Genomic DNA, 26388 nt, shown 5'->3' on the forward strand with positions numbered 1-26388 from the left:
GCAAAGTACCGTATTTGAGTTACAAATGTTCGCTTTTAAAAAGATATATATTAAAAAAAATCATGATTTTTCAAAAATAACAAATCTACAAGCTCACAGCACGGCACTCGTGTGAGCTTGTAGATCTGCTATGTTTCAAAAGTTAAAGCATTTAAAGAGAGGAGAATAATTTTGAGGCACAGCCTGGCTGGCAGTAGCACACACTCGGTCAAAACCACTCGCCAAAATGTTTTGCATTTGAAAGACTCCACTTCTGGCATTTGGTGGAAATGCAAACATTATAGAAATAAATAAATGGGGCACCATATGCTGCTGCTGACACTGTGGTAGTAGAGACCAGAACGTTTAATTCCCTGCTTGTTAATTTATTCTAATTTCTTATTTCTGCGTTTGCAAGATGTCTGTGGAGGTTTGGATTTACTTGTGATGAGCATTCATCATTTCATTTGTAATTACAGTATGTTATCATTGTTCTATTGCTATAGGGCCTCTGCCAAAGACCCCCTATAGCAAAATGGCTTTTCAGAAAATAGGGAAAATAGCAGATGGATAAATTCACAGTAAATGGTAAATGATGCATTTATAAAGCGCCTTTATCCAAGGCGCTTTACATAGATTGTGCATCACATTCACCCATTCACACACACATTCATACAGCGATGGCGGAGGAAACCATGCAAGGCACCAACCTGCTCACCAGGAGCAACTAGGGGTTCAGGAGTCTTGCTCAAGGGCTCTTCCACACTAACTCTGGGGGAGCCCAGGAACAAACTAGGAACCCTTTGGGGAAGCCTCCGTGTTCTAAAGACGGTTTCTCTACCCCTGAGCCACTGCATGGCTGATATTGTAACTCTGGTCAGGAGCAAAGGAAACATGATTGTGACAACCCTAGAATATTACTAATAAACGGACTCTTCGCCACATGGAGGTTTTACCACATCAGTTCACCACAAACAGACTGTCTGCTAGTGATGCGCGGGTCAGCTTTTTTTCATAACCCGCACGACCCACAGCCCGCACGGAACGTAACCCGCCCGCGCCCGCGCCGCAGAACAATATAAAATGAACGAATCCGCCCGCCCCGCAACCCGCATTTAAAAAAAAGATGGTATATCATCTCCACAATAGCTCATCTTTATATACGGCTCTTCTAAGTACCCAAGGTCGATTTACAGAAAGGTTTACAGTAGCACAATATTGTCATGGGCTAAATAGCCTAAACAAACGTGTTGTTCAAATTGGGGTTTAGCCTAAAAGACATTCATTCAAAGACGGTAACGTTCATTCTCTCTAAATCACCGGGCATCGTGATCGTCGGGGTAAGAATGGCGGTTTTATGTGTCATATGTAGACCTATACAGCGCCTCGCACTTTAAACAGACAGCAAAAGACGGACAATATTAAATCCTTTTGGATATTGGTTAATCACCAGATTGGAGAGATGGGACGACTCGAGGTAAGCGTGGTTGGTTCATTCAGTCAAAAAATCCGCCTCACTTGCAAAAGTTGTGTTTCAAATCGTATCCGTTGACTGGCTGGTTATATAACTTAACCGACACAAGTATTTAGCTATAAACGGACTTGTGTGGATGACAGAGACAGAGAGTGAAATTCTGATCAGCGACACGTGCTGAATTGTTTGTGCATATTCTTCTCTGCTGTGCTCACGTTGTGTCAAATGTTGGCAAGATGTGGTTCGCGGCCCCAACAGGAGCGGAATTGGGACGGTCTTCGCACCAAGGAGCGGAGGAGAAACCTCGCTCCTCTCTGGCGCATTTTAAAACTTGCTCGCTCGTGCTCTTATTCAAAAGTTGTATTCTTATTCTTATAGGCCTACTCTTATTAAGAATAAAAGGCAAATAAGAACAGGTGATTATTCTTATTTATGTTTTGCACGTGAGAGTGGTGATAAACCCGCCCGCCCGCCGCCCGCCTGGAAAAGGTCTGAAACCTTGACCCACCCACCCGCTTGCGGGCGGGTTGGCGGGCGGGTGGGGGCACTGGGTCGGCCCGCGCATCACTACTGTCTGCACTTCTGCTATCTGCCTGGGAACCAGTGTTGTTTTTGACAGCACATTTTGATTTAGTTTTAGTCCTGGTCTTTTGAATAAAATGTCTTTTAGTTTTAGTCATAATTTAGTCACCTGAAAAGTATTCGTTTTAGTCTCATTTTAGTCGACTAAATGTCATAAGGTTTTAGGCGACTAAATCTACAGTTGATTTAGTCAACTGAAGTGTATTTTGTCAGGCCTTGATGGCATCGTAATGAATGATTTTACACTTTGTTGTGTGCTGAAGCAGATCAGCACACAATAGCAGATCTACAAGCTCACAACGCGTCGCGCTGCGACGCGCTGTGAGCTTGTAGATCTACTATTTTCAGCATGCAACACCTGAGAGCGAGCCAAACATAAAATAAAATTCTCCTCTAGTCCCTCCCTAACGTTTTAGTCTAGTTTTTTATTTTGTTGATGCAATTGTCAATACATTTAGTCTTAGTTTTAGTCATCACGGCTTAGTTTTAATTTAGTTATTATTTTGTTTAGTCAGTGAAAAAGATGCAGTCGACAAACATTTTTTGACGAAATCAACGCTGCTGTGAGCTCTCCTCTCTGGCAGCCCGTAGATCTGACCCTACAGTAGGTGAGGAGGCCCTACAAGACTTACACTCCGTTCACTATGTCCCATAGCCTTGCAATTGGCTTGCTTTACGGTAGTTGTTTGGCCAAACAAGGACAGGCTACAGAATAGCCTCGAGGGATGATTGCTTTGAGATTGGCTACTCTGTTGCCGGGCCAACCGGCTGACTGATGATGTAACTTAATCCCCCAGTCAGTCAATGGCCACTGGTCTGGCCAAAAAAATCTTCAGCAGATTAATTGATCATGAAAATAATAATTAGTTGCAGCCCTAAGTGTATAATTTGGTGTCTCGTGTAAACAGACAAAAAATACTTACTAACATTAGAAGATGCCATTATTCGCTAATAAGATAGATAGTAGGGGTGTAACGATAATAGTAACTGCATCGAAATATTGTTTTTAACTTAAAAGAATCTAATTATATCGAAATGAAAACAGCTAAAATCGAATCGTATCGTTTGAATTTGTATCGTATCGAATCGGCAGTGCAAAGAATCGATTGTATCGATACTACCTACTTGTGCATTGTATTTAGCATTTTTAAGAAAATGAAAAGGAGGCGTTTAATTACTTTTCCTTTCCATAATAGCTACACTGGTCTATCGATAAATGAGTGTAATCTCTGGGTTCATGTCAAGGTGCAGGTTTGTCAATATACAATGTCCATGTATTTGGCAGATAATCAGTGTTTACTTATTTATATCCATAATAAAATAAATGCAGTACTTTCACGCTCTGCTGGCGCAAGTAATAATGGAGTTTTAGAGCAGGGGTTCCCAAACTTTTTTGTCTCAGGGCACCCCATAAATATTTTTTTTTTATCCGAGGCACCCCTACATTATAATTTTCACTCCCAGCACCTTATATTTATAACATATCGTCGTTGTCGGGTGGAAACCTTGTATGTCCAAGACCGTTCGTTTTGTATTTATCATCTATAAAATGTACTAAACTAGTGGGCGTTGTGTGCTTGTAGATCGGCTGTTTTCACTAGTTTTGTGCGACAGTCTTGTATGATGAAGCAGGGCTTTGCTTTACCAAAAGACGTACACATCTGAAACTTGGAGATACGAGGTTTCTGCCCGACAGTGACGATATTTTAGTGATTATGTTGCGAGGAAAACGTTGAGATAATAGCCATTTTGGTTACAACCGACTGAAAATACGTTTGTACTTCAAGTTTAAAATGATACTAAATATTTTGTCAAGTGTCCAAATAAATTCCAAATATCAAATGATCTCGCGGCACCCCTGGACTGCCGTCGCGGCACCCAAAGGTGCCCCGGCCGTCACCCCTGGACTGCCGTCGCGGCACCCCAGGGTGCCCCGTCACCCACTTTGAAAACCCCTGTTCTAGAGTCGGCAGGTTGAAGGCATGGAAGGTGTACTGTAGATGCATAGAGGTGTGGTCAAAGTTTACAGCAGTGCACACACATAACGGTCATTTCATTCAGGGGTTCTGAACCTTTTCAGGCCGGGACCCCCAAAAAATAATCATATTTTAACTGGGGACCCCCCACACCCTGACGAACTAAGAGTTGAGGCATTACATTTTGTATAACACGCTTCTATTGTGAAATTAGCAGATTTACATGCTCACAATGCCTCGCAACACAATTTCTGCCTCTAACATTTGACAATTTGGCCAATGTTTAATTTGTCATTTTAGAGGTATTAAAAAGCCCTTAAATTGTAACTTTAGAAATGTGCAGATACCAGGGCGCCTGCTGGCCTGGTGGTCAAGGCGCATACCACATATTAGGCTATGATGCCAGCTGGCGTCGCCGGTTCGATTCCCAATCCGGACGACCTTTACCGTATGTCATTCCCCATCTCTCTCCCCATTTCCTGTCAGTCTACTATCCTATAAAATAAAGGCATAAAAAAAAAAAAAAAAGGCCAAAGAAATGTGCAGATACCCTCTATAACAGGGGTTTTCAAAGTGGGTGACGGGGCACCCTGGGGTGCCGTGACAGCAGTCCAGGGTGCCGCGAGATAATTTGATAATAGTTGGAATTTATTTGGACACTTAAAAAATATATTTAGTTATTTTCAGTCAGTTCTAACCAAAATGTCTTATCATCTCAACGTTTTCCTTGCAACATAATCACTAGAATAAGGTGCTGGGAGTAAAAATTATGAATGTAATGTAGGGGTGCCTCGGATGAAAGATACATTTCTAGGGGTGCCTTGAGGTTTGGGACTATTGGACAACATAACATTGGAAACGTTATGTTGGTTTGTTTACTGTTGAGTGAGAAAACAATGTTGCACACTTTAAGTTAATCATCTGGGGACCCCCCCCCCCCCCCCCAAACTAATTTGGGGACACCCCTGGGGGTCCCGACCCACAGGTTGAGAACCACTGATTTAATGTGTTTGTCTCTTGTCCTCTCTCTCTCTCTCTCTCTCTCTCTCTCTCTCTCTCTCTCTCTCTCTCTCTCCCCCTCTCTCTCTCTCTCTCTCTCTCTCTCTCTCTCTCTCTCTCTCTCTCTCTCTCTCTCTCTCTCTCCCTCCTCCCCCCCCCCCCCCCCCTCTCTCCAGGATACACCGCGGCGGGCACCCAATACAAAGTGCCTCCCACCCAGACGAACGGAGCCCCTCCTCCCTACACCCCCACCCCTACCCCATACCCAACGGCCATGTACCCCATCCGCAGTGCCTACCCCCAGCAGAACCTGCAGAACCTTTACGCACAGGTCAGACCACTAATAACTCAGCAGGACCTGCAGAACCTATATGCAGCACAGGTCAGACAACTCATTAATCACATCCCATGCTTCTAACCCAACTAAACCCTTGCTTTGTTGGGGGGGGTCCCCCATGACCCCCCCTCTACAGTACACCACTGGTTTTCAACCAGGTTCCAGGTGGTCCCCAGCTGAATGACGGGACAGCTGGTAACCTAATGGACCCTTAAAGATGCTTAAAGGATTACTTCACAACCTATCTTCATATAATAGGTCCTCACTAATGTCCATAATAAAATTGCAAACACAAATTCTTCTCGGTCCAAGTCCTCTTAGGAGAGCTGTGGGAAGTTCAGAAATCCATAGTCTTGTGACATCATCAATGGAGAATCCAAGCTAATAGAAAATGCAGGCTTTCTATTCCTGAAAAGTTGCCTTGTTAAAGTGGAAGCTACTGTTCTCGCGATAATACAAATCAAATATATGTTTTCAAAGATATTGTTTAAAAAGAAATCTGTCAAATGATGATGTCACAAGACTATGGATTTCTGAACATCCCACAGCTCTCCTAAGAGACTTGGACCGAGTAGATGCAATTTTATTATGAACATTAGTGAGGACCTATTATATGAAGATAGGTTGAAAAGTGGCAAAGTCCTCCTTTAACTCTTGAGAGCATAACATCGACCCTCACAGGTCCCCTTGGTTTTTATTTTAGGCTCTCAAGAGTTAAATTATTGTTAAACATCCGAATTTCTTGATTTACAAGAAGTCTACACAATTAGTAGATTTTTATGATTTCATGATTTGCCTGTTCTCTCTCCACATCAATGCAGCATGGAGTTGTGGACTTATCCAACGATAACAAAATATTCACAAAATATTCTTCCCAAGTTTTGGGTCTGTAGTCCGAGCATTTCGAGCAAAAATCGTGCACTTTATGATAGAAGCATGAAATTTGGCACACAGTTAGAACATGCCATATGGAACATTTTTGGCTATAGGGACATCGCAGATTTGTCTTTGGAAACTTGTGGGAGCCAATCAAAGTTGGGTTCTCATAGACTTTACTATACACTAAAATAATACAAAAAATAAATATGCTTTAAGTAGCATGTGAGTTACCTGACTTTCGCCAGATGGTGGCAGCATTGCGTTGCATTGCTTTACCATCTGGGCTCGGTCCGCCAGCGTTGATAACACTCGTAAAGTCCCGGGCCGGACCAATCAGCGGCAGCTATGGGCGGGCTCTGAGCGGCTCTGAGCCAATAGAGTGACGTTGCCTGAGTGCATGACGTTGCCTGTCTGCAACGTCATGCAGACAGGCCAATATGAGTGGTTGGAGTTGGCACTCCCAGACTGTGATAGAAACGGCCACATCAATCACCTGCTACAGAAATTCAAAAAATGGCCCGCCCCTTACATAGAGTCTGGCCAAGAGATCCCAGATGTAAGGCAGAGCGTTACGCACTGCTGCAACTATCTGGCGAAAGTCAGGTTAGCATACTGTAGGTGTTTTTCGGGATTCTGAATCCAATGCAAGCATCTGTTTTGCACGAAAAACATTCCTTTCTGAAAAAAACGGCCCTGACAAAACTGTGAAAAGTGATGACTCATCACTAAACCATAGTTTTATGGGGGCCGTTTTTAGCCCAAGGAATGTTTTTCGTGCAAAACGAATGCTTGCATTGGATTCAGAATCGCGAAAAAACACCTACTGTAGTTTGACCCCTCACATGCTACTTAAAGCATTGTTTTTATTATTATTATTATTTTAGTAAAGTCTATGAGAGCCCAACTTTGATTGGCTCCCAAAGGTTTCCCAAGACAAATCTGCGATGTCCCTATAGCCAAAAATGTTCTAACTGTGTGCCAAATTTCATGCTTTTATCGTAAAGTGCACGATTCCATCAAAATACTGCCCAAAACGCCTGGACTATGAGAGGCTAAATCTCATCAAATGGTGGTCCGTGGCTCAAACGCCCAATAAATAATGGGCCTTGATATGAAAAACGGTTGAAAACCACTGCTCTGCACCAACTCTCTCTGCTGGCTGAAAGAAGCCGCTCTACAGGCTCACAGAGCACATAACGCTGTGAGCTTGTTGAACCTCTACAGGCTCACACAGCACATAACGCTGTGAGCTTGTTGACCGGCTCTACAGGCTCACACAGCACATAACGCTGCTGAGCTTGTTGAACCTCTACAGGCTCACACAGCACATAACGCTGTGAGCTTGTTGACCCTCTACAGGCTCACACAGCACATAACGCTGTGAGCTTGTTGACCCTCTACAGGCTCACACAGCACATAACGCTGTGAGCTTGTTGAACCTCTACAGGCTCACATAACGCTGTGAGCTTGTTGACCCTCTACAGGCTCACACAGCACATAACGCTGTGAGCTTGTTGAACCTCTACAGGCTCACATAACGCTGTGAGCTTGTTGACCCTCTACAGGCTCACACAGCACATAACGCTGTGAGCTTGTTGAACCTCTACAGGCTCACACAGCACATAACGCTGTGAGCTTGTTGACCCCTCTACAGGCTCACACAGCACATAACGCTGTGAGCTTGTTGACCCTCTACAGGCTCACACAGCACATAACGCTGTGAGCTTGTTGAACCTCTACAGGCTCACACAGCACATAACGCTGTGAGCTTGTTGACCGGCTCTACAGGCTCACACAGCACATAACGCTGTGAGCTTGTTGACCCTCTACAGGCTCACACAGCACATAACGCTGTGAGCTTGTTGAACCTCTACAGGCTCACACAGCACATAACGCTGTGAGCTTGTTGACCGGCTCTACAGGCTCACACAGCACATAATGGTGTGAGCTTGTTGACCGCCCTCTACAGGCTCACACAGCACACAACGCTGTGAGCTTGTTTGACCGCCCTCTACAGGCTCACACAGCACATAACGCTGTGAGCTTGTTGACCGGCTCTACAGGCTCACACAGCACATAACGGTGTGAGCTTGTTGACCGGCTCTACAGGCTCACACAGCACATAATGGTGTGAGCTTGTTGACCCTCTACAGGCTCACACAGCACATAACGCTGTGAGCTTGTTGAACCTCTACAGGCTCACACAGCACATAACGCTGTGAGCTTGTTGACCGGCTCTACAGGCTCACACAGCACATAACGCTGTGAGCTTGTTGACCGGCTCTACAGGCTCACACAGCACATAACGGTGTGAGCTTGTTGACCGGCTCTACAGGCTCACACAGCACATAACGCTGTGAGCTTGTTGAACCTCTACAGGCTCACACAGCACATAACGTTGTGAGCTTGTTGAACCTCTACAGGCTCACACAGCACATAACGCTGTGAGCTTGTTGAACCTCTACAGGCTCACACAGCACACAACGCTGTGAGCTTGTTGAACCTCTACAGGCTCACACAGCACATAACGCTGTGAGCTTGTTGACCGGCTCTACAGGCTCACACAGCACATAACGCTGTGAGCTTGTTGACCGGCTATTATTGTTGAATGTTCGCCAATTTCTGTATACTGTATGTGATGTATACTAGGGATGGGACGATACGCGATATCATCGTTTATCGTGTTAAAAAACACTCACGATAATCGCATCGTGGAGAATTGATTTATCGTCAAATCGTCCTCCGTCATGCACTGGGATCAATTCACCTTTTATTTGCCGAGCTGCATATCCGGTACCATTTAAACCCTCTATTGGTAAGATGTACTTATAATCGACGTACTTGATACAGTCTTTTTTTTTCACACTATCAAATGTCTTTGCCAATAAATACCAGATCTACAAGCTCACAACGCGTTGTGAGCTTGTAGATCTGCGATTTTTTGGGCAATTGTTCCGCCCCAGGATAATGGATGTCGGGGATATTTTTGATTATCGTGATAATATCGTAAAAATCGTGATTTCTTTGGTCACAGTAAGCGTGATGTGAAATGTTCATATCGTCCCATCCCTAATATATAAAATAGCGTATTGTCGCAGTGGAATGGAAACCATGACTTTTCAGGAAATGGAGAATGAAACTCGCATACAGTATCCGTCAATTCTGATCTACTGACCCCAGTCAGTAGTAATGTAAACCCTACACCAGGGGTCTTCAATGGACCCCTTAGTTGAGAGAGAGAGATGAAGCAGGGACCCTCACAACCTGCTCATAGATTCCATATAGTTTCATTGTTTGACAGCACAATCATCAGTGTATTTTGGATTCATGTCAATTTGTGTTTTAGAATATTTAACCACTTGGACCATCAATACTTAATTAACTTGATCTTTCACTATGTACTTAATGTGCTTTTTTTCCCCTCTACACCAAACCTCCAAAAATAGCAGATCTACAAGCTCACAACGCCTCATAGCGCGAGGCGTTGTGAGCTTGTAGATCTGCTATTTTTGGCTAAAGTTCTCAGAATATGGACGCTAGGGTTCAAGTGGTTAATATAAAAATGGGAAAAAACAAGTTTGTATCACACAAAGATTTGGGGGACCCCCTGTAGTAACTCTGAGGACCCCCTAGGGGTCCCGGACCCCCTGTTGAAGACCTTACCCTACACAGAATGAGTGTAAAATGGTACCGCAACATCAACATCAATTATGCATTCAAAATAAAATACAGATCATTGTTTACTGTAAATGAAATATCCTCATGTGTTACAGTCCGTGATATACAGTAGGATTGCCATAATATAAACAATAGCAGAATTTTAGGCAATATTAGCAGCTTTTTTTAATACTGGTATAAACACTTTATTGGAGAAAGGGAGTGTTTAGAGAAAGTAAGCTAAGAATATGTTTAGAGTCACATTGCTCACTTTGTGTAGAGACTAGAGAGTGAGCTGCTGTATGCTGGAGTTATATGTGGACTCACACTGTCCTCTAGTGGCATAAAGCGGTGTTGCATTGCTTATGCTTACAGTGTACATAGTATGGTACAAGCAATATTATTTTTTTGTTATTGTTTGTTCATTATTTAATAGTTGTCTGTATTACTAATGCTGCTCCAATATCTAATCAATCATTTAATATAATAATTGATTTGTTTATTGGTGCGTGCCAATACAAAATGGAAATGTGAGTACTTTGTCCTCCATTTCATTTGAAATTTTGCATGTGCTACCTTTTGGGGATTTCTTTTAATTCATATTTTTGATATGTATACAGATTATTATTATTATTTTTATTTTGGTCTAGCACTCCACTGAGAAAACTCATTGTTGAACCGCATTTTCTTATTTACTTACTTAGATCTTTTTCTAATTTACTTATTTACTTACTGAGATAAGCCCACGAGAGGAGACTCAACAAGTCAGCAACAACTTATGTTTTTTTTAACAACATTGATGTCCGTCATGTCTCAGGCTTAATCAATTTGCAGTTCTGTTGATGTATGGACATCGGTGATGTCCATACATCAACAGAACAGACTCTTCACACTGCTGGCCCTCAAACTGTGGAAAACTCCCAGTTGCACTTAGTACTGCAAACTCACTCCCTAGCTTCCGTCATGGTCTGAAGACTCACCTCTTCAGACTCCACCTAGGCCCATAGCACTGACCTACCCTCAATGACCATACTTGTCATTTAGATAGCTTATTATTATTTAGTTTGTTGTTTTTTACTGAATAGGTGCTAAAGCACGGATCAGAGTCTACGGTGGAGAGCTATTCACCGCAAATTTGAGGTGGAACGCTTTCCACCTCAAGTCAGAAAATAAGTGCAGGCCATCATAGTCACGGCCCACGGTGAAGTCCTTTACCCCGTCTAGACCGGTTCAGGTCAACCAATCAGTGAACGGGGTGTAGAGCTTGTCTGTCTGATAGTAAAAACAGAGAGATGTGTTGTGACTCGCGGTGGAAAGCTCTCCACCGTGAGGAATGATGTAACGTTGTAGTTTCATGACTCAAAAAGACTCGAAAAGACTACACCGCAGTGGATAGCCTTCCACCGCGGACCCGACTATGATCCGGGCTTTAGTCTACCTATGTTTTTCTAAAGGGAAGCACTAGAGATGTTACCGATCAATCGGCAATGGATCGGATCGGGCCGATCAAAGCGTGATCGGCGATAATCGGTGGTTTAGATCAAAAGGTAAATTCACCGATCCGATCGGTGCATCCGATCAACCAGCCGTTCAGTATGCCCACTTGAGGCCATTTTGGGGTATTGATTTCCACAGTGCTGAAGGAATAATTAGTTACTGCTATGATAATAAATACATAGTAATGCTGGTAAATAACTGTAAGGCAAATATATAAATGAATCCATGAGTGAATGAATGAATTAAAGTTAAAACATTAACATTTAGAAAATATAAATAATAACTTGATCGGATCGGTGATTGATCGGTATCGGGTGATCAAACTTTTGTGATCGGTGCTCGCTGATCGGTTCCAAAAAACCTGATCGGACCATCCCTAGAAAGCACACACCGGCTGTGGGCGTCTGCACAGCGTCGCAGTATTGGCATGCGTGAAGTGCCTGGGTGCGTCTGACGCCGCCGGTGTGGGTTAGTTCATTGAAAATAATGGGGGCGGCTGTTTTGACGCGCACTGTCCACGGCCGGTGTGTGTTCCCTTTTAGTCTACTATTTCTATGCATTTGATGTATAGATGTTGATGTATTAATGTATTCCCTTAATTATTGTAAATCGCTCTGGATTAAGAGTGTCTGCTAAATGTCTAAATTGTAACAAACCGTTGCCGAATTACATATTTTACATATCTCTACATATCTCTGCTGAGCTCAAGTGGAGTTAGGAGGTTTTGACCTGAAGGGCTTTTCACTACTTTCCATTGGTTCAATATTATTTTAACCAACACACAGATGTAAAGGGTGTTCAATAGCCCTGATTTATGCCAGAAAAATCAAAAACCTCAAAATCCATATTTGGGTGTGTTCTGGCTGCCATAACTTCTATGCATTTGATGTGTTGATGTTGATGTATTTATTAACTTGCTTATTGTCTTGTTGTATTTATTACCTTGCTTATTGTAAATGGCTCTGGATTAAGAGCGTCTGCTAAATGCTTAAAGCTGTAAACTGTAGATTATGATGTATAGTGTGTCTCATACTGTTTGTGTGTTGTGCTTCCAGCAGGGGGCGTACTACACCCAGCCGGTGTATGCGGCTCAGCCACATGTCATCCACCACACCACGGTGGTCCAGCCCAACAGCATCCCCTCTGCAGCGCTCTACCCCGCCCAGGTCCCCATGTCCAACCCCCGCAACAACCAGATGGCTGCCATGGGCATGGTGGCAGGGACCACCATGGCTATGAGCGCAGGTACAACCAGGAACCTTCTGTTATCACTTCAATTCAGGTTGTTTGTCGGAGACTTAAACGCAAAATGGCACTTTGGTAGTCTGGGGTTTGGGTTGTGTACTTCAGGGGTCTTCCAACGTTTTCAGGCTAAGTACTCCTTAGTTGAGATAGAGATGAAGCAGGGACCCCAACAACCTGTTCATAGATTCCATATGGTTTCATCATTTGACAGGACTATCGTCAGTGTATTTTGGATTCATGTCAATTTATGTTTTCAGATATTTAACCACTTGAATCGTCAATACTTAGGCCTAATAAACTTGACCTTTCACTCTGTACTTAGTCTGCTCTTTTGTCCTCTCTACACTAAACCTCTTTGCCGAAAATAGTTTCTGGACTTGTCCACAGCCCTCCTCTGAGACAAGTAGGCCAAAGTGGTACCATATTCTAATGAGCGTTAGTGAGGACCAATTATGATGGGTGAAGTCGTCCTCTAACTACGCAACGCCAAACCTCTACCAGAGTGTCATTTTGCTGTAAAGCTCTTAAAGAATAATGACAATGACTTGAAAAGTGGTTAAAACAAGTGGTTAAAGGACAGCTTTGTTTTTTTACAACAATGGTTCATATTTTAGATAGTCATTAGAGAAGAGAAAAGATGAGTGTTAAGATGTTTTCATTTACTTCTTTCTATTGCTTTAGTGATTTTAATGATTTTGATTTGCATGCATGCCCCCAATATGTCTTTTTAGACACAATAAGCCCATTCCCAAGATGCACCGCAATCTTTAATGGGCAGATGTGACTTATGGGGGCTGGTGTAAATAGTAACAAAGAAATTGACGGCTTATTGTGTCTAAAAATACATATTTAGACACTTGTACCCATGCCCCCACCCACTGAAATCAAAATACTAAAATCGCAAAAACAATAGAAAGCAGTAAATGAAAACATAACATTCATCTTTTCTTTTCTCTAATTACAATCTAAAATATGAACCCTTGTTGTAAAAAAAAAGGTTGTCCTTTAAAACGAGCAGATTTAATGACATTCCATTTGTATTTACCACAATGTTCCTAGCATTCAGCCCATCATGTTGGCTTATTATTATTATTATGACTCTATAATGTTACAGCAACAGCTGTATTGCACACATTTCCAATGTTTCCGTGCTTTGAGTGAGTTGTTTTCCTTCATAAAACGTCTCAGTTGTTTGTACCCAGACCGGTGTCACTGTTTCCCTTTAGGGACCCTGCTGACAGCGCCCCAGCACGCCCAGATCGGAGCCCACCCCGTCACCGTGCCAACCTATAGGCCCCAGGGGGCACCTGGGTACAGCTATGTGCCACCCCACTGGTAGAGCCCACCATTCACTACGTGAGTCACTTTGCTTTTGTACCGTTTATTAGGCTGTCACGATTATGACATTTTACATGACGATTATTGTCACTCAAATAATTGTGATTAGCGACTGTGTTTTTGTCGCTGACAATTAACTAATTTTTTGCGATTTTAAACATAGCTGAACTGCCAAATTGTCCTTACTTTTTAACGTGGGCATGTGAGTGTATCATGTAGGTGGCGTGTAGACCCGACATCAGCTTTCGAATAAAACAATCCCATTGGAAAAAGGCATATCCGTTGTCAGGCTGTATCTGCCACTGTTTACACAAAAACTAATGTAAAAGGCAGAGCTGTGCGCTATGGTCCTGCGTGGGCACTTTCGCGCACATAGCAGACGATCTGTGCGCAGATCATATGCCAGGCGGGTAAAAGACTCATAACAGTTTCCAAATAAAATAAATACGTGAAAAAAGACCATTCTATGGCCGTGCAGCTCCTTCCTTTGTTTACATGCAAATCTATGGGAGCTATGACGCGGCCTCAGACCGGATACGGAAACCTAGATCCGGTCAAAACAGGAAATGCGGCCGGATACAGTTAAGAGGCGGGCCTAAAGAGTCCGAATTGGCGATAAACAGCGATCATACTTTTAATTGTTTTATAATGATTAAAGCTAATTAAATCTTCGGGTTGCTCGGGCATGGCAGGGCGGCACAGCAGAAAATCTTCGGTTTCGTCGGGGATCGCGGCAAATGAGTTAAATATACAAAGAAACGACTGACATATTTGACAACTTTAAAAAGAACATTGATATTGGAAATAGCTGTGTTGTGAGCTTGTAGATCTGCTATCTCCATCTCCACTATTTTTGAAAATGTTTGAAAATATATGAACCTTTTTAAACATGGACACAATTATGTATAAAATAATTGGGATTAATTTATGACAAATAATTGCGATTAGACGATTATGTCATAATTGTGACAGGCCTATTGGTTGTCCTCTCTGGGAAACCGACTGCTTTCTGATGTGTTTACTTCAGTGGTTCTCAAACGTTCAATGGTGGGCATTAGGCCATGGACCCCCCCATGACTTTGACCAATCTGCGAAGTAAATCGTTACCAAGAAATTTCTTCACCAATGTGTTTCTAAAGGTGTGTAATAATATGTACTAAAAGGTTGAAATTCAACTCCCGGGGGAAACCTCATAAAAACACTGATTTGTGTTTGTGTCCCATTAATTTACTATACAGGATAAAAATACAAAAAATACATCTGCTTTAAGTAGCATGTGAGGGTTCAAACTTGGGGTTTTTCATGATGCTGAATCCTTTGCAAGCATTTGTTTTGCACGAAAAACATTCCTTGGGCTAAAATCGGACCCACAAAATGATGGTTTAGTGATGAATCGTCACTTTTCACTGTTTTGTGGGGGCCATTTGTCGCCCATGGAATGTTTTTCGTGCAAAACAAATGTTTGCAATGGATTCAGCATCATGAAAAACCCCTAGTTTGACCCCTCACATGTTACTTAAAGCAGATTTATTTTTTTGTAGTTTTTCCTGTATAGTAAAGTTAATGGGACACAAACACAAATCAGTTTTTTATGAGGTTTCCCCCGGGAGTTGAATTTCAACCTTTTAGTACATATTATTACACACCTTTTAGAAACACATTGGTGAAGAAATTTCTTGGTAACGATTTACTTTGCAGATTTTCTTATGTTCCCCCTACTATTACAACATAAGTGTACATATAACTCAATAGTTCTGGGGTACATGAATAAATACAAAGGCTGAGGCGGCTGTGAACCACTGGCCAGGTTTAGAACAAGCCTGACGATGAGCAAGAACCTGATCTATTCTAAGACTGAGAATGACATGATGCTAGTAGGGATGGGACGATACCCCATATTATTGTTTATCGTGATAAAATACACTCACGATAATCGTATCGTGGAGATTTCATTTATCGTGATATCGTCCTCTGTCATGCACTGGGATCAATTCACCTTTTATTTGCCGAGCTGCATATCTGGTACCATTTAAACCCTCTATAATTGGTAAAAGGTGCTTATAATATACATACTTGATAGTCTTTTTTTCACTCTATCAAATGTCTTCTAGAGAGAATGGCCGATCTACAAGCTCACAACGCGTCGCAACGCTTGAGCTTGTAGATCTGCTATTTTTGGCAAATGTTCCACCCCAGGATAATGGATTTTGATTATCGCGATAATATAGTAAATCGTGATTTATTTTGTCACAATTTTCATATCGTCCCATCCCTTGATGCTAGAGCCATGCGGTACCATGTCTGGGGCCTTGTGGTTAGAGTGCACTAATATAATCCCTTCCTGCTGTTGACCCCAGAGGATGTCTTCTCCAGTCATTAACGCGGGGTCCGTCCTATGTTCCCAAGGGTCTATGTTCCCAAGGGTCTATGTTCCCCATTTTCACCTATAAAAAAGGTTCTATGTTCCCCTCTTACCAAATAAAGGCTCTATGTTCCCCAGGTTCTATGTTCCCCTCCTACTTCCACAAAGAAAAGGTTCTATGTTCCCCATTTACCTAAAAAAGGTTCTATGTTCCCCGCTCATACAAAAATGCAAGAAACAATTACAAATACTATATAGTGGGACAGGGGGGCACTAGGGAAATCTGGGCACCATATTTTTTGGATGACTGGGCATCCGCTGTTCCGACATGGTCGGCAGGTTAGTTACTTAGCGTCGGCAGGTTAGTTACTTAGCGTAAGGCAGGTTAGTTACTTAGCGTAAGGCAGGTTAGTTACTTAGCGTAAGGCAGGTTAGTTACTGAGGTAAGGTTTACTGAGGTTAGGTTTAGGGTTGGGGGTAGAGTTAGGGTTATAGTTTTAGTGTCGGAATACCGGACCGTCGGAACTCTGATGCGGACCCGCCCACCATTACCTGCATTTTTGGTTTGTGCCCACCATTTCCTGCATTTTTTGTGAGCGGGGAACATAGAACCTTTATTTGGTTTAGTGGGGAACATAGAACCTTTTTTTGAGGAGTGGGGTGGGGAACATAGAACCTGGGGAACATAGAACCTTTTTGGGGGGGGAAGTGGGGAACATAGAACCTTGGGAACATAGACCCTTGGGAACATAGGTACGGCCCCATTAACGCATCTCCTCTCCCTTCCTGCAGATCTGGAGTCCGCCATCGTATGCAACTACTCGAGTCTTACATGGGCTCCCAATGGTTTCCATGGGAACTCGGCACCTGTCTGCAAGAACAAAACTAAAGTGCAACAGCCACTTTACTATTATTTCTATTGTTTTTATGCCACATTCTCTAATGTTTTTACAAAAGCTGCTTTTTTTTAAATTCTCAATTCATTTGCCAACCGGTCATACATTATTTTTTAATTATAATTTTCTTTTTTTTATGTTATTTTTCCCCTCCACCTCCTCACTTCCTTTGCTGTACCTGTCATTGAAAACTCCAGAGGGACTCTTTGACCAATCACGGGTGTCGGTTGCTCCTGTTGCCATGGTGCGCTGGTGTGTGTGTGTGTGTGTGTGTGTGTGTGTGTGTGTCGTCCTGCCTGCTACTCAGCTGGCTGGAGTCTTATTGGGCACTTCATCATCATCATCATCATCATCATTATTATTATTATCACTCATCTCCATGGCCATCAACTTATGCTGCCAACATTTCTAACGACTAGATATCAGCACAGGGTTTTACATTTTATTAGGACTTTTATTTTCCAGGACATTTTTAAACCAAGGTTCTTTCTCTTTACACTCGGCCAAATAAGCTTGGCTCTCCCACCCTCCTTTCCTACCGCCCCCCCCCCCCCCCCTCTCATCCTCCTGTCTCCTTTCAGTTCATCATTCACTTCCAGTTTAACCACAGTTGTCTTCCAGCTTGTAGCCTGTCCGTCTGTCTGTCAGTCTGTCTGTCAGTCGCCTCTTTCGTTTTGTGTGTTTTGTGTTTTGTCTGTCAGGACATCCTTTGGTGAGCTGCGTCGCTACGACCAGAGCACTTAAACCTTACAGATGAGCCCCATTTATACTTCATTGTGACGGAAATAGCCCACCGACGAGCTCGGGGCACGTCGCGGACGCTCCGCGTCGCAAGCTATTTTGGGGTGCATAAATTAGGCTCTAACCTGTCCCGCTTTGTCCACACTAGCGTAGTACCTAGTATGCACTAAACGACACACCAAGTACTTCATACTATGCAGGCTAGTGTGTTTGTTTCGTGAGCGACACATCATGTCATTTATCGTTAACTTAGCTAGAGAGCATTTCGAGGACGTTTGGTCGTGCCATTTAGCTTTTTGTATGTGGCTTAGTATTGGCTGATAAATTATTATTATAAGACGTGAGAATATTTATAATGGTGTGTCAACAGTATGCGGCGGTCGTACTTCCTGTGCTGAGCTCACAACACCTAATCAGGATTACATTGTGGCACTTACCTCTGATTATGATGTTACCAAAACATACACACACACGTACGTGCACCATACACGGGGTCTAGGGGTGTGTGTGTGTGGTGGACACAGCCCGTAGAGGGGCTGTGTCCTCAGGTCAATGAGAAGGACGTTAAAGGGACGTGGGTGGCACTAGGAGGGGACAAGAGGAGATCAGGTGTTTAGGTAAATAAGGTCGGTGCCGTTTTTCAGGATCTAAAAAGAAGACGAAAAAAAGCGACTGAGATATTAGAGTACAGATTGTTGTAACAAAAGCATTTATAGTGAAAGTGTGTAGATCCAGTGGTTTGATATTGCAATAATATAATAAGAGGGAATGCCTCCAACTGTTACCGCACAGTAATTATTTTTCAGCATTTTAAATGGATTTGTTTTGGGGGGGTAAAAGCTTATTGTAATCTTTATAAATACGGATCACAGGCTTCGTGTGCAGCCTCTGTCCCAGAATTATCACAGTTACTGCTAAGAAGAATAGAACATATCAAGAATTTGGTTATGGATTAACTTTGTGATGAAACGTTGCACAATAGAAGACAACAATACAACAACTACTACTACCACCTTGATTACTATAATTTAATGCCAAGTAACGGGTACCTAGGCTTTGTAGTGCGAGTGGGGGAGAGAGAGAGGCAGTTTATAATAATGTCATTTAATTCAATAGAAACATGATAGGGTTGCGTGTGTCGGGTGAGGTGTTCTTAGTCCTGTTTGAACACTAGTAGGAATCATTCTCAACAGAGAGTATGGCATAACGCTGCTGTCTGAAGGAAAGCCATGGGAGGTTAATGAGAAAAGTTAAACCTTCTTTTACCATTGACCTCCATGTAGTTTGGAGAATACAGCATGTTTCCCAAACGACTGAAATTACCCAAATGGGCCTGAAAAATACCAAGAGATTCACTTAACGACAGCAGTGTTATGTTAACTTTTCTTAAGAATTTATTTAACCAACCACTACTTGTGTCAGTATTTTTTGGGTCAGTTTAATGTTGTTGTTTTTTTTTACCCTTAGCGGTCATAATGGGTATGCATAATATTCAGGTGTATTTCACAATTCCATTGGATCTGATCTCTTTAAGTTAAAAGACAATGCAGTATATTTATACAGCGAGTGGTACAGTAGTGTGTTTCTAGCTAAGCATGGTTGCATTAGTGTGGCAGCTACTGTTTGTGCTTTTAATATATATATATCTATATATTTTTAACTCTTAACCTCTGTCCTCGACATCATTTGTTCACGGAGGAGGGGGAAGTTAAGGCGAGGTCTGTCTATTGACCACATTCACATGGCAGCCATTTTGCTCTAACGTGTTTGTGTATAGGGAGGACATAACATTTCACATTATAAAGTGATGACCACCAATACCATCATTATTGTAAGAGGAATACAAATATGTGAGGGGTTTTGGGGGGGATTACTTCAAGTGCTAATCATTCCAATACACGTTTAGAAAGAGAAAATAGACAATTTCAGTTTCATTAAAAAGAATCTCACCTTTGACTGAAATCATGTGTTGGTCCCTGTGCAAACAAACACAGAACAATAGCGACGTGTTGTTTATCCCATTCAAAGTGGTTGCCGTGTGAATAATATGGTTAACGATGAGACTGAGTGGAGGTGGAGATGTGTTGATGCAATCAAGGGGCCGTGGTCACGTCACCTACGTTGGCTACCAGGCCCAGGAGGGGACATCCTTTTGGCTACCAGGCCCAGGAGGGGACGTCCTTTTGGTGTCACCAATGCTTGTGGTCCCAGTGGCGTTCCCCACGGTCGCTGAAACTTCCACATCGTTGTCCAGGAAACTTGGTCGTTGCCTGATTATCGTTCCTTGAATTTACAGACCCTGAGTTTAAGGAAGGGACTGGAGGACCAATCACAGAATGATAATGGATGAGTGGACAGCATTCCTGAATGCTAATGCACCGCTTGTGTATAAAAAGAGATTACCACGACACACCACGAAGGTGTTCTTTCTATCCATTTTCATTCTGTGGTGTGAATAGCTATTATTACATTAAACTGCTCTTGCAAACCTTCCTCCCCAAACCCCCTCCATTATGTGACATATTTCAAAATGTAACCATTTAGTAAATATCTTTATTTCTTAGAGTAACCTAGCTGGTGAATACTGAGTCCTTAACGTCTAGCTTCCTGTGGATGTGTTTCCTGCTGCGCTCCTGTTTCCTGGCGTTCTGAATGCATATCAGCAGTGGCACTGAATCCATCCCTTGCTTTCACACCATGCCACCGCTCTCTTCTGAGGCCATACCGTAGTGTCATTCTAAATGCCATCAAATCCTACATGCCACCCCTACTCTCCCTCTCTTCAAGTCATGCCCATTTCTTCTTGACCTTTGCTTACTTTTTTTTATTTCAACATTTTCACCACCCCTCCCGGAATGAGAGTCGCATTGAGTCGATGATGACCGAATTAACGACACTAGTATTGGTTATAGCATCATCATGGCCTTGATCATGTTGAAAGCTACTCCATGTTTGAACACTAGATGGCACCGTTGCCATAACACACGGTGGAGCGTTTTGACCTTTTTGGAAGGTCACGGGCTGAAATGAAACGCAGTCAACAGGCTGCAGTTAAAAAAAGAAAAAGTAAACAAAGTTCCTAAAATCAGATATTTGGCTGGTACAAAAATGTATGAGACCCACTGGAGTGTTTTGGGCAGACTCATACATTTGATAAGGAAAAATTTGACCTGGGCTGACTTTGAGCAGCCATAATTAATAATAAATGTCTTGCTACAGAAATTATTGTTCTTTCATCAGTGCCATTTTAAGACAAAAGTATGAGGCCTAAGTATAAGTCCGGTTCAGAGCCATGAACTGAAACTAGACTATCTATTAGTTGATAGAAAAGGAAAGGTCTGTTCTTTGTGGGCCCTTGGTTCAAGGCCGAGGAAGAGATGCTCTGGTAAATCGCGCTCTTTCGAACGACCATCATTTCGACCGGAGGGTTAGCGTCTCACTCCACGGAGGTGAGGGTTAGAGTCGGGTGTCCAAAAGATGACATGTAGTAACAGCGACTCGCTCCCGAGATGCTCCTGGCCCTGTCTGGTGGGGTACTTTAAAGGGTGACTGGTTTAGTTCCGTTAGGGGTGGTGAAACGGCTTCCTTCCCGTCTTTGTTCCTTTTTTTTTTTTTTTCTTTTTGGTTTGCACTTATGTGAAAGAAGTCGCCAATTTTAAGACGTGTTTGGAGGCAAAAAAAGAACACAAGGTTGTCTTAATCTCGATATTTCATCATTTCATTCCTGCACTTGGTGCATCATTCCAACTTTTGCAACATTTCCAAACAGTAAATGAGTTAAATGCAGATTTCATTTCATTTTCTTTTATTTTTTTGACATTTCAACATAATGCCTCCACATTTGAAAGGAAAGTGAAGATGCATTCAGATACATTTAAACGTTTCGGTCCAGCTCCCCTCAACCCCCCCTTTTTTCTTTTTGCCTTGCAGTGGTCAAGTTTTAGCAGGTTTATTTCATGAATATAAATTGAAACACTACTATTGAAATTCATAGTAGGCTCTTAAATGTCTTCGGTGTTCTGCTGCAGCTTTTTTGTTATTTTCAACTTGTCCGAGATTGATCTCGTTTTAGTCTAATTTGACACTAAATGTGATGCAAAAAGTGGAAATTCCTTGTCTTCCAAAAAAGAAAAAAAGTACTGGTATCTCCCCGATGGAGTATTAGGAACAACCCCACCTTTGGAAGTTTTAGTTTGGTACCCAGTTTGCACACACAGTACGGTGGTCTATTCTTGCCGTACGTTTGTGTCACAAACTGAAGCCCGACGTCTTTTTAACGTTGAGAGAAGTGAATTGTATGTTAGCTATTTGGTCCAGAGTTAAGGATCCGCGTCAGGCTTGTGATATGAAGTGTACATTTGTTTCATTTTGTTTTTCGTTTTGGTTTTTTTAATGTTTTTGTTGTTGAGGGTTATTTTTTTTCTTTTTTTTCTTTTTGAAGATCAGTTAGTGATCTTAGTACTATAACTAAGCCAAGTTTGTAATTGTATAATATTTACTGTAAAATGTAGAACATTGAATAACTATTAAAATTTTCCTATAAAAGGAGACGGTTGTCTGTGGTGAAATTATTCTGGATTCTGTGGCAATGTGCACCTGAATGATTATCATTTGTATTACTTTATTACATTTTCCAGGCAAGTGTGAATAAAGTGATTTTTTTTCATCATCTTTTTTTTAAAGAGGGGGATCACCCATATGTTTTAAGAATAGACCAGGAGTTTGAACTTTTTCAGCTCGAGACCACACATAATTAAAAAAATAAATCACCAGACCCAAACAAGAAAATGCCCCATTTCCACAATAAAAAAATATAAATCGTATATTATTACATAAGATCGTATGTACAATTAAAAAACAAGTACAAAAGACCCTGGATATTGACTCATAATGTGTCTGCCGTGACACGTGTCTGGAGTTTAGAAAACATTGGAGTAGAGCAGTGTTGTTTTTGACAGCAAATTTTGATTTAGTTTTAGTCATAGTCTTTTGAATAAAATGTCAGTTAGTTTTAGTCATAATTTAGTCACCTGAAAAGTTTTAGTTTTAGTCTAATTTTAGTCGACTAAATATCATAAGACTTTAGTCGACTGAATCTACAGTTGATTTAGTCAACTAAAATGTATTTTGGCAGGCCTTGCTGATGACATCGTAATGACTTGATTGCGTACTGAAAATAGCCGATCTAAAAGCTCACCGCGCGACACGCTGTGAGCTTGTAGATCTGCTATTTTCAGCACGCAACACCCGAGAGCAACCAAACATAAAATGACTCTCTTCTCCACTAGTCCCTCCCTAACGTTTTAGTCTAGTTTTTATTTTGTTGACGAAATAGTCAATATATTTAGTCTTAGTTTTAGTCATCACAGCTTAGTTTTTATTGAGTTTTTATTTAGTTTTCGTAAAGTGAAAGGGAAATGAAGACGCCAGGACTTCCTTTAGGTTGGGTAAGACGGGATGGTTTTCACTTCTCTCTGCAGTCGACACATTGCATCCTGTCTGATTTAGCAACTCTTGCACCAATTACTACATTATTTTGACCTATGCACTGCTTTTAATATAGGCCTACATCAACTTTGATTATGGAGCGGGCCAGTATATTTTCACACAATGGGCCACAATGCATAGAGTAAAAAATCACACTTGTGTGAACTGAGCGGTGTGTGTGCGTGCGTGCGAGAGAATGTGAGTCTGAACAACAGCGCCCCTCCCTTAACGTGTGGTCAGAAAAGGTTACTGCAGGCTACATACAGACACGGATGCAGACAGACATACATACCCACACACACAGCCACGTATAGGAGCGTTGTGACCACCGGTCAAAAATAGCCAATCTACAAGCTCAGAGCTTGTAGAGCTGCCATTGCTTAACTGGAATCCTGTTCAGCTTATTTTCAGCTATTTCTTTTTATTTGAATTCTGAAAAGTAAATGTTTTGCTGCATGGTACTGTGTTCTATCTGTCTGTCATTCAATGTTATATGAGATACTTCAATGGTTTCCTGTGTACATAAGCCAAGTGCTTTCCTAGGATCTCCTTTTAGTTGACCTTGTACCAGTGAACTGTACTGTCATGAACCTGTACCTTTTTTCTATGCAAACTTCTAATAAAGTCTTCAATCAATCAATCAATCACACACTAGGCAGTGCAATCCGTGTTTCAGAAACAACAGAGTTCAGACGGCATGTTCTGAACAGTGAACAATCCTGACATTAAATATGGGGCATAATCCCAAACCAATAAAATATCATCAGGTTCATATCCCATCTCTTTGTCTCTCTTGCACTCAAAATAAAGAGAACAAAATAAAATTATGAGCTCCTTGGTAATTTCTCAGTGATTCCATGTTGCTTCCTCCTCATAATCCAGTGGGATGTAGCAGTCCTGGCCACACACATGGAACATATGGCCTCTTAATGAGATTCAGTCCTTTCTGGAGTGAATTCCCAGTTCCTAGTTCAATAAATAACTATTGAGATCATGTTGATTAGTGGCCAGCCACTGTAAATATTATTTAAAGATTTGGTTCAGTGTTGTCATGTTTATTTCTGTTAAGATCAGGTGTTTATTCAATATTTCAGTATTGATTCATGTATTGGCTGAGGCTCAACAGCAGAGCTTCACGGCAACACTTGGACTTCAGAACCAGAATAAACTGAATGATGCTGTAAATACTGTATAAGAGTGGTGGACAAAGTACTCAACTCAAGCCCAGTACTTGAGTCAAATTCCTGTTAAAAAATGAAAAGAGCAAGTGGCTCACATTTGTAGTCGAGTTAAGGTACTGGAGCATACTTCCTTAAATAGTACAATTTACAAGTACATTTCCGTTCGTTTCATCAGTGTATTGAAATGTCGAAATTTCCAAAGAATTAAGCGACAATTTTACCTGATCTAGTTCTATTTTCAATCAAACTAAATAAACCAGTAAGACACCCATGGGCACGTGCACGTGCACGCATCCGCCTGGGGGACACTGACAGCAGACTGCTTGGTGAGGGCTGGCACTTTGGCAAGGGATCAACTTTCACCAACAAAACAAAAAACATTTTCCCAAATATGGAGATAAAAAAATGAGGAAAAGAAGAAGTCGCACGCACACAAGGAAATCCTTTTCACATGATTTATTTACCTCTGTGGACAGAGACAACGGACGCGTTTCGACCTGATCGGTCTTCCTCAGGCTGAGGAAGATGTGTGTGTTGTCTCTGTCCACAGAGGTAAATAAATCATGTGAAAAGGATTTCCTTGTGTGCTGGCGACTTCTTCTTTTCCTCATGTTATTATTGATAACCATAAAGACTAATTTGGAGTGTTGCAGGCTTTCTGCTTTGTTGCAGTCTCTGTCCCATATATGGAGATGACTGAAGTCTGACATCATAGATGCTTGACGTCGTAGGCCACATGAGACTGACACAATATGTCCATATATGGGCATTCCCAGATATGGCGAAGGTTCATCAGTCCGAAGGTTCATTAGTCCGAATTTGTTAAGAATACTATGCCTAACCCTAACCCTAACCTCAGTAACCCTAACTAAATTCGGACTAATGAACCTTCGGACTTATGGGCAGTCCCCAATATGGATGACATCAGGGATCTCCATATATGGGCATAAAAGTGATTGTATTAGTGTGGTTGTCCTAACAGGGCATATCTGGGAATGCCCATATATGAACTTAATATTGACGTTTTCGGGTCGGGTAGGGCGTAAAATGTATGCTAATTAGTAAGGCCAGACAGGGCCTCGGGCCAGCCCAGTTAGGGCCAGGCCTTCATTTTCATTTCATTGTTTTTGTGATGTCAGAACAGGTCAGCTATATCCTTCTGCTGAGCTGGTCAAGCTGGTCATTACCGGTATTATTACCAAACATATTAACAACCCATTTAGAACGGGTACACATTATTGTGTATCATTATGCTTTAACTATTGAAAAATAGCAGATATACAAGCTCACAGCCCGATTCTATAAGCGTCTTTTGAATCCTCCTAAGACTTTTTGAAAAACCTATGTTTCTATGTCAGCAATCTGGCTCGCCATCATCAAAGAAAAGGTCCTTTTCACTTAACTGGAGCTCAGTTAGTCCGTTCTTGAGAGACTACTATGTCAGTGGTGCTCAAACCTTTTCATGTGAAGGACCCCCAAAATGATATGTATTTGGCCACGGACCCCCCACCTCAAAATATTTAGTTCCAGAGACCACCCAGAAGCAAGCATTTGAGTTACAAATGTTCGCTTTGAAAATACATATAGTCAAAGATTTGCACACATTTTCACGACTTTTTCCAAAAATAGCAGATCTACAAGCTCACTGCGTGGCACTCTGTGCCGCGCTGTGAGCTTGTATATCTGCTATTTTTCACTGGTCAAAGCATTCAATAATTCTAGGCCTGAATGGGTTAACATTTGCCTTTACCAGCAGCA

The 26388-nt window shown here is 41.9% G+C and overlaps 1 protein-coding gene across 3 annotated transcripts in view; it reads left to right on the forward strand.

Annotated features, from left to right (window-relative positions):
- The window catches only part of LOC308290342 (myelin-associated neurite-outgrowth inhibitor-like), a 73374-nt gene extending 50920 nt beyond the window's left edge, over positions 1-22454 (forward strand). For 2 of the 3 annotated variants that reach the window (XM_080732138.1, XM_080732140.1), the window contains 4 exons: positions 5187-5392; positions 12436-12625; positions 13852-13981; positions 17118-22454. In XM_080732138.1, the coding sequence (XP_080588264.1) occupies positions 5187-5392; positions 12436-12625; positions 13852-13964 (509 nt within the window). In that variant the 3' untranslated portion in view covers positions 13965-13981; positions 17118-22454. The remainder of the gene's footprint in view (positions 1-5186; positions 5393-12435; positions 12626-13851; positions 13982-17117) is intronic. The other variant, XM_080732139.1, reaches the window with a different exon arrangement.
- Positions 22455-26388: the final 3934 nt, after the last annotated feature.

The sequence above is a fragment of the Nannobrachium achirus genome (assembly GCF_963921795.1).
Source record: "Nannobrachium achirus genome assembly, chromosome: 8".
NCBI lineage: Eukaryota > Metazoa > Chordata > Actinopteri > Myctophiformes > Myctophidae > Nannobrachium > Nannobrachium achirus.